Below are 9,040 nucleotides of genomic sequence, written 5' to 3'. Positions count from 1 at the left end.
AACAAGGTGACAAACGGGGAAAAGACAACATAGGGAAAATGACGAAAAATGAATAGTGTCCGAAAAATGAGAATATGGAAATGACTCGGTCCTCAAAGAAAGTTGTCAATCCAAAGAAAAGAGTCTCGAAAACCAATCCTGAGCACTCAAGATGACACTAAGTGATGAGAAACTGAACTCGAAAAAGAAAAGATCAATGGAAAAAAAATATCCGTGAAAATCCGAGAAAAGGGAAAGGAATGAAAATGATCGGGTCATTACAATATCAGCCTCTAGATCCGTAGACTCGAGGAAGCAGTCAAGTCCATTGAGGGCATTGATTACCTAAACCTTCGGCTCGTCTCCAATGACAAGTTACATGCTGAGTTCGGAATCCTAGACTTCAAAAAGTACAATGGCACGAACTATTCGCGAAGTCATCTAAAGGTTTAATGTGACATCGTTCAATGACATCCATATTATCAACAAGACAAGAAATATTGGCACAATCACGTTCAGACTGGAATGAGGAACTTTCTAATATGAATCTCGAAGCTCTTTTTAAGGCAGATGATCTCACAACTCATGTTTCTACTCCTTTGTACACAAAACACAAGCCAAGCAAGTCGAAATCTATATCCTTGCTCAAGTTCAAAAAGCTTTGGTAAAAGGAGAAAGCCCCGCGACTTTCTCCTAGGCATTTACTGTTAGCACAATATTATATATATATATATATATATACATATACATTGAATAAGTTGAGTAAAACTTTAATTTTGTTAAAGCTTTTTTTATAAAACTCTAGTTTTATCTAGTAAAATAAGTTGTATATTATATCATTAATATCCCTCATTAAAAAATAAAAAAAAAAATAAAAAATAAAAAAAAAATCTAAACTCTACTTTCAAGGCTATTAAGCATTTTCGATTAGCATAATATTATGTTTTAGTTTTTATGTTTTAATAAGTTTCGTAAAACTTCAATTTTGACAAAAGGCTTTGTAAAGCTCTAATTTTGTTTAGTAAAATAATTCGAATATTATATAAACAATATCTTCATCTTTCTAAAAAAAATCTAACTTTATTCTCAGAACTCTTAAGCATATATTTTATGATGTCTGCAATAAGTTTAGTAAAACTTGAATTTTTATAATGAGCTTTGTAAAGATTATTTTTGTCTCTAAAAATCAAAATTCTATTTTTCCTTTGTCAGGATGCCATGTGTGGAATGTTGTGATCATTGATGTCATTATCCTCGCTCTTGATGAATATGACATTTAAAATAAAGTTTGATTTCAAAGTGATGAGCCTTGCCCAAGGAAGACTCAATTAGCACACCTTAAGAAATCATGGACATGCATAGTCCCCCAGCCCACCTCTCTAAACTTTGAAGGAGACGGACACCATTAGTGGGGAAACAATAGAATCCCAACAGAAGTCGTATACTTGCCAAGCAGCAACATAAGAAAATGATTTAAATTTCTTACCATATTATTCAAAGATGAGATAGACATGAAGAAATTAAGAAAAATTTTATCACACTCAAGCCACAGACTCTCAAGATCAAGGCCATTCTTAATAATTGAAGTATTTTCTTTAAGCCGCAGACTATCAAAACTCTCAAGATCAAGGCTATCTTCAATGAGCAAAGAATTTTTCTCCATAGACTATCAAGATCAAGGTTATATTCAACAATCAAAGTACTTTTCTCAAGCCGTCTCTCAAGATCAAGGATATTACAGAACTACGTATGACTTAATCGATTCTTGACGTAATCAAGATAAATAGTAAACTTTGGTCGTTCCCTAGGCTCAATCACCACCAAAAAAAAAAAAAAAAAATCTCCATTCAAGGTCAAGATATGTACTACTATGTTAAGCTAAGGATCACTCCCTATGTTTGGAAGCAACAATTAAGTAAATTTTGCTCGTACTAAGATAGTGAGATACTAATAAGCAAGAGTTTCAATGCCTAGGTGATTGTACCCAAAAGGACTAAAGGCCATAATTTATGTTATCCTATACACTATTATCCATTGTTAGCCCCTCGTGCTATGATATTTTCATTTCATAATGCCCACCGATGATCACACCCCACACTAGGGCAATTTTTGAGGTAATATCACAAATCCAGTTAATCTCATGTTAGGCTAGTTGAAATTTTTTATAATTAAGCAATCCGAATTAAAATGAAAAGAGGCCATCATTTTTATCATCCATAATTCATCACAATTTCCTTTGACAAGCCCATAGAGCTTTGTTACGTTCTTTTATTATAACCTACCAAGGATCATTACAAGTATGTCATTCTTTCACAAGAAAGTGAAAACATAAAGAATACAAATCAAGACAAGGTGCCCAAAAGAAGAATCAAGCAAAGGTGCCCAAAACAAGGATCAAGCAAAGGTGTCCAAAATAAAAATCAAACAAAGATGCCCAAAAAGGCAACTCAAGGATATGGGCCAAGAAGAAAAGTCAAGTCAAACTTCGAAGAATGGTCAAAGACCGAGATGAAGGGCACAAAAGCACAAGTTGATGAAAAATTATCATTCGTCACTTCACCCCTAATTCACATTAATCTTGGGCCTTCATACATTTTTTTCATCACCCTAAACCTTTGACCACAATACAACCTACATAAAGTCCTCTCTAATTAAGGATGATTGCTTAGTTATAAAATATTTTGTCTAAATTAACATGAGAGACCTTACCTCAAGCTAGGGTAGGTTGTTTTTATAGTGATCATGGTTTATGAACCTCATATGGAAATAATATCTTTGAGCCTTAATATCCTTCCTTGGCTACTATATACCTAGCCTACAATACGGTCCTAATTAAAGTCCTCTTCGATTGGCAAAGATCACCATAAATTGAAAACTCTTGCTTATTAAAGTCTCATAGAATGAGCAACATTTGTTAGCATCCCCTAAACTGGGGTAATTTTTGAAGGAAGTTGAATAAGACATGGTTCATCACCGAAGAATAGTTTTACAGATTACTCAAGAACAATACATATGGATATTATATAAAGTGTTTGGCAGAATTGATGCTACTTGCAAGCTGTCGATCACCTTTAGAATTTAAAAAAAAAAAAAAAAAGGGACTCAGTGAAAACTCACTTAAGGGTGCCGAGGGTAAAAAAGTGCAAAAGGCGGACTTGGTGAAAACCCAAGAATGGGCGCCAAGGATTAAAATGCAACCAGTCTTAATAAAAATCTCTTTTGAGACATTGAGGGCAAAAGTGGTAGACCAGACTTAGTGAAAACCTGGAAGGGCGCTAAGTACAGTAGTATGGTCTTGAAAAAATAAAATAAACAAATAAATCTCACCTTACTGAGGGTCCTGGTCCTTAGATCAAACTACGTTTGACCCGATTCCCACCATACTACTTATAGTTGATAACCCATATTACACTTGGGTTTGGTCATACCATTATTCAGCCAATTTGGGATCTATTCTAAGCGAGGTTAATCCACTTTGCATACTCCTTTATGATTATTCTGGTGTTGTCAAACGACGAATCAAAGGTCATGACCCGTGGAGGAGGAATCAAGCAATATGTCAAAAGTCATGTTCAAGAGAGTAATGGACAATCGACAGATAAGGAAAACAATATCCTTTTTGTAATGTTAAACACATAAAGCTAATTATTGTATTAATTACTTTATGTTCATTACATTCAGAGTAGTATATTCATGTATATGTTGTATACTAAAACACATGCTTAGACAGTTTTAAAGCATATCATAGAACTTAAGTCTCTATATTTACATATTGCACCAGTAGCATGCTCATCGTCGTAGCTCAGAAGATATATCATCTTACTCATATTCAAAGTGTAAACTTGTGCCCATAGTGCATCTAATTAAATATATTTCTTTTCTCACACATTTTTGGTCTTTAATATTTTTCCTTACTAAAGGATTATGAGAATAAAAATTTCTAATCTTTTGCATATAATATAATTTGTCTCTATGCAAACTGACAATGCTCTTATGTAGGTCCATAAAGTTCTATAAGCTCTATTAATAATCTTTCTGCAATTCACCATGTCAAGATGATGTGTAATGTTCAAAAGAGATCATGAAAGCTCCTTCCACTAATTGAAGCCACTAGGTAACTCAATGAAATGACACATGCCACCTATGGTATGGAATAATGCCAATTTTCAACCGAGTATAGGTAACCACATGGCAATAAGGAAAAGATATACATAAGCCTACACCTAAAGAAGGGGCTTCACTTGAATAAGGAGACATCTAGTCGACAAGTTTAAAATCAAATCAAGCAACACTTATGATTGCCTCAATTTTACTCTACTCGCCATTACAAAGAAGGAAAATTACCAAAGCACACTACAACATATTAGGGTTTCACAAGCGCTTTTAAAAAAAGTGCTGGTGTTGAGTACTAATTACCAACGCTTCTAAAAAAGCGCTGGTGTTGAGTACTAATTACCAGCGCTTCTAGAAAAGCACTAGTGTTGAGTATTAGTTACCAGCGTTTCATTAAAAAGCGCTGGGGTTGAGTACTATGAACACCTACGAATTACCAACGCTTTTTAGACAAACGTTGGTAAGTGCGAAATGTAGTGTGGGAAAATTTGGCGCTCTAATATTATTTCACTTTATTTCTAACTTTACCAATTTCATCCGAGCCCTAGTTTCTCTTCAGCCTCCCCAATCGTCTCCATCTCTATTCTCGGTCTCAACTCTGAACTTGCCCCCCCCCCCTCTTTCTCTGCAACTCCCCAATCGCCCCAATCTCTCTCTTTGCAACTCCCCAATTGCCTCCATCTCTATTCTTGGTCTCAACTCTGAACTTACGCCCCCCCCTCTCTCTCTCTCTGTAACTCCCTAATCGTGATGACACGTGCCCCTCCTCCTCAACCACCCCTCTCTCTTAGCAACTCTGCCTCCAATCTCTCTGTTACTTTTCTCACTTTCTTTTTCTACGTACCTATACCATACCAGTCTTGATTGATCAGAATGGTGAAGCTTGTATCGACCCGAGAGAGTCGGATATATGGACCCTAGCTGGCTCGAAACCGGTCCGAGTACATGAACGCCGGCTTATACGTGTTCGCCACCATTGTTCTTCTCTATGGCTTCGCTGTTCAGCTCTCCAGCGAGCCGAAATCGGGTTTGGTTCTTATACTTATAGGCTTAGCTCTCATAATCTTTGTGAACGTTCACGATCTCCTTGCTCATCTTGCTGGCATCGATTACCGGTTGCCGTTGATGGAATTCGACGTCCAGCTCGGCCTCGTCGAGTTCCCCATCCCCGTGGTTCAGATTACATCTAAACTTCTCTATTTCTTGGGGATTCTTTTTATTTTCATTCAGGTATGTTCTTGTTTGTTGTAATTGTGTCGAAAAATCTCTATCTTGGTATTATGTTGATGATTATGTTCATTAGACATTTTGATTTAGACTTCTATATATATATATATATATATATATATATAAATTTCTAATTGTGGAACAATTGCCCATGGGGTTGCCATATGTATAATTTATTTTTTAAAATTCGTTATTGCCCATGTTGTATCTATCACCAAATAATCTCTCTAGTTTTTATTTTATTTTAATATTTTAATTTTATTAAATTCATTATTTTTTATGCGCAAGCTATTCTGTGTTCGAGAAGGTTTGGTAATGGGTTTAATACATTATTAATCATGGACTCATAATGTTCCTAGTCTCTTTTATTTTTGTATATTTTTGCATACATTGATGTCTTTCTCATCTCTGAAATATCAAAATTGGAGTAGTCCTTGCTTATAAAAACTTTTGGGCTGAGCTCATTTTTTATTCTAATGCTTCAGGAGCAGAAAATAAAAGAGGGTCAGTACATGATGGGTCTAAAAGATGAGATATTCTATTTTTCTTTGTTTATTACATACGCTTTGCAGGTAATTTTTGCATTCTTGCTGTTAAAATGAGTTAGTACTAGCATACTTTTTTCTGTATGACCAATGTTTTTTTTTTTTTTTTTTAATTTCTACAATTCTGTTTTAGCTTTCTGTTATTCTAATTTTCATTTTGGTTTATGGATAAGGAATGTTATATAACTTTTTTGGGTTTTCTGAACTGTTATATTGGCATAGAAGTAAGGCACTTCCATATTGTACTACTGGGTTTTTCATTAAGATTAGTTTCTTTAAGAAAATGATGTATATGGTGCAGGTGTCACTCTTGAAAATCCCTACACTGAAGATCTCAGTCAAGAAGTTAGAGGGTTTATATTCTCTAAAATTCTGGTTTGTTTGTTCCTGAAAAAATCACTTTTCTTTTTCCCAAATTGTGATACCACGTTACAGTGGCTTTGATGCTTTAGTTGTTTTTATTACTACTTAAATTGCTGATCCTTTATCTGAAAACATTTGAATTTTTTACTATCTAAATATTCTGTATCACATTTTAGTGAAACATAGTTGTGACTTGTCACCCATAATTGCTATTGTTTTCCGAGTAGGAGAATCTTCTTGTCTGAAAATAAATTCTGAAGAAACTGCAAAATGTCGTTTCATCATCATGCGCCATGTCTTCATTTTACATCTCCCTCTCTCCCTATCTCTATATATACATTTTGCTTGGTCTATACAACCCCAACCTCACAATGGGAAAATTAAATATAAGAATATGAAATCTTACTTGGTTATAAGCAATAGATTTAATCCTAATACTGCTTGCAAGTGGGCTATGAAAAGTTTTAAGTCTAATCCAAATGTGAGCAATTTGAGTCCAAACAAAATGTTCTAAGAAATCTCATCCCAGTTCAAGAAAATTAGAAAGACAAGTGACTTATGTAAGGTCAAAATTTCTTAACTGTGATGAAAAATTGTTTATTTTTAAATTTTTAACTATGCTGATAATCGATTGTGACTAGCACATAGGATACAGTGACAGAATATTTTTCTTTTGATAAGTAAGATATAGTGATAGCATATGATATTATAAAGTTCTAACAAAATTTGTGCATTGAGAGGACTTTTCCTCTTATATCCTGACTGCAGTTTATCACATGCTCTGTAAAGGATAAACCATCTAGAACACAAAGATCGGTTAATCCCAACACTTGAGCTTCTTGAGTACCTTCTAATAAAGATAAATTTCAACCTTAAAAGCATACCCACTATGACTGGCCTTAAGTGAAAGTATTGTTCTTTTTGTGAACCTTCATAACACCTAGTATGCTTTCCTACTCCTTTCTTTGAAGGCTTTCTACTTTGGCTACAAGAGTTGAGTAATTGTAAATTAAGGTAGGTAAGGATATGCTAGTAAGAGATCTAGATTACAGTGATTTTATTCCCAGTTAAATGTATACCTTCTTTCACCCTTCTAAGTACTTGGCACCTTTTCCACTGCTGGACCCCAAAACACTTTTCCCTCTTCACTCTCAAAGGAAGACCAAGATACTTAAGCAGCCAACCTTAGATATCACAACCTAAGGAGCTATTAACTTTCCTCGGAATACTTTGTTTTATCTTCATAGCCCAAACACAAACACAAACCATTCAGAGATGGGATTATAGAACCCTTACTAAAAGAAAGAAACTAATATTTTATATTTGTATATTGGGGTGTTATACAAGCTCCAATTGTTCTACCCTCACAACATTCTAGTAAGAACAACTGCGAAAGTTACCAGAAGATTCTAGCAAGGAGAATTGCCCCATCTTTTTGTGTAGCAGGTACCATGTTTTCTTCGAATGATCTTGGTGTTATATATTACTAATCATATGGATGTAGGGTTTTCAATTTTGTAGATAACACCGCAAAAGGATCTTTTTGTGTTTTGAGATACTAAAAATTATAACTCAACAGACTAGATCCTAACTACTCTGGATTGGAATGTCATTTTTCTTTCCTTTCCAGGTTCAACTTACATAAAAATAATGAAAGGTTTCCTGTAGGCTGCCTTTCTCCTTTGTCTGAGCTCTGGGGACTACCTTACACATAACCTCCTTGTAGTTCACGGGTTTTCTTATGCACAAAAGAGATAGAAGCCTAGAATTAAAATTTTAACTATCTTATAGATTGGCATCTGATTAAGTAACCTAGATACACTAAACTCTTATGAGTAGAATACATCTTCATAGTAGAGCTTTCGTGTTTTGATAACCAATGGTGGTTTTGGAGGTGGATGCAACGTATGTAATATAAACGAGGTCTGTTTATCTTTCATATGGATGTATTCAATTCTATTTTTTACTTTAGAAGGCTTCATGCACTAATTTGAATTCTTTTGAAAAAAGCGTTTCAATCTTTTTACTTTGGTGTTGTAGATTTTGATGCCGATATTCCCTGGGCAACAACGTTATATTCGTAAGAACTTGTTCCATACAGTTTTTATTGTGGATCCTGCATCCATTTGTGGACTTGAGGCAAGTTTTATTGTGTAAAAAGTGACGTCAGTTTGTTGTATGTGCATTATACTGTTACCAGAATTACTTATCTAAATTTAATTTCATTGTCTTTTGTAGGCAATTGACACGATTATTTCTTTGTAAAAGAATAGTTTCCCTATGAGATTTGGGGTGATATTGTACTCAACAAAGTTTATCAAGAAGATTAAATCGAACAGTGGAGAACTCCCATTAGATCCTGTGGAAAATGACAACGGGATAGAGGAAGATGTGTCCAGTTTGGTACTTCTTTCTATCTTATTGTACCGTCTTTTTACATCTCAAACATGTTTAGGCTAAAAGTTGATAAATTTGTACAATACGTTATATGCATTTAAGGAGAATGCCTTAGATAATCCAAACAGATGCATCTTCTGAGTTCGGCCTGAACTGCATCATTTTAAATAGAAATATGTTTTACTACTCCTAACAGTTTTACTTAAACCTCATAAGAGTACAAATTTTTGTTATAGTAATTTGAAAATTAGATTTTTAACGAATCAGTTATATAAAAGGTTTTTGTTCTATCATCTAGGTTATAGTAACAAGTTCTACCTTTTTTTTAGGAAACCAGTGACTCACCATAGTTGATAAATAGCATAGATCTAGACAAAAACAAAATATAAAACATGCAGTCTGTTCAAATCACCAAT

The 9,040-nt window shown here is 34.3% G+C and overlaps 1 protein-coding gene across 1 annotated transcript; it reads left to right on the top strand.

Annotated features, from left to right (window-relative positions):
- Positions 1-4,732: 4,732 nt before the first annotated feature.
- On the top strand, positions 4,733-8,384 carry LOC132272558 (uncharacterized). The gene is made up of 3 exons (XM_059773683.1): positions 4,733-5,322; positions 5,805-5,891; positions 8,268-8,384. The coding sequence occupies exons 1-3, from the start codon at positions 5,038-5,040 to the stop codon at positions 8,382-8,384; spliced, it is 489 nt and encodes a 162-aa protein (XP_059629666.1). The 5' UTR covers positions 4,733-5,037.
- Positions 8,385-9,040: the final 656 nt, after the last annotated feature.

This window comes from Cornus florida, unplaced genomic scaffold, assembly GCF_030987335.1.
Source record: "Cornus florida cultivar Cherokee Brave unplaced genomic scaffold, ASM3098733v1 CherokeeBrave_3.0.0_Hap2_Chr09, whole genome shotgun sequence".
NCBI lineage: Eukaryota > Viridiplantae > Streptophyta > Magnoliopsida > Cornales > Cornaceae > Cornus > Cornus florida.
The sequence above is the reverse complement of the archived record's forward strand: the minus strand, read 5'-3'. Positions and strand labels throughout refer to the sequence as shown.

Excerpts from the sequence above, each read along its gene's own strand:
- LOC132272558 (XM_059773683.1), top strand. The coding sequence starts at position 5,038 with ATGAACGCCGGCTTATACGTGTTCGCCACCATTGTTCTTCTCTATGGC. Across the intron at positions 5,323-5,804 it reads TTCTTTTTATTTTCATTCAG|GAGCAGAAAATAAAAGAGGG; the intron begins GTATGTTCTTGT and ends CTAATGCTTCAG. Across the intron at positions 5,892-8,267 it reads TTATTACATACGCTTTGCAG|ATTTTGATGCCGATATTCCC; the intron begins GTAATTTTTGCA and ends TTGGTGTTGTAG.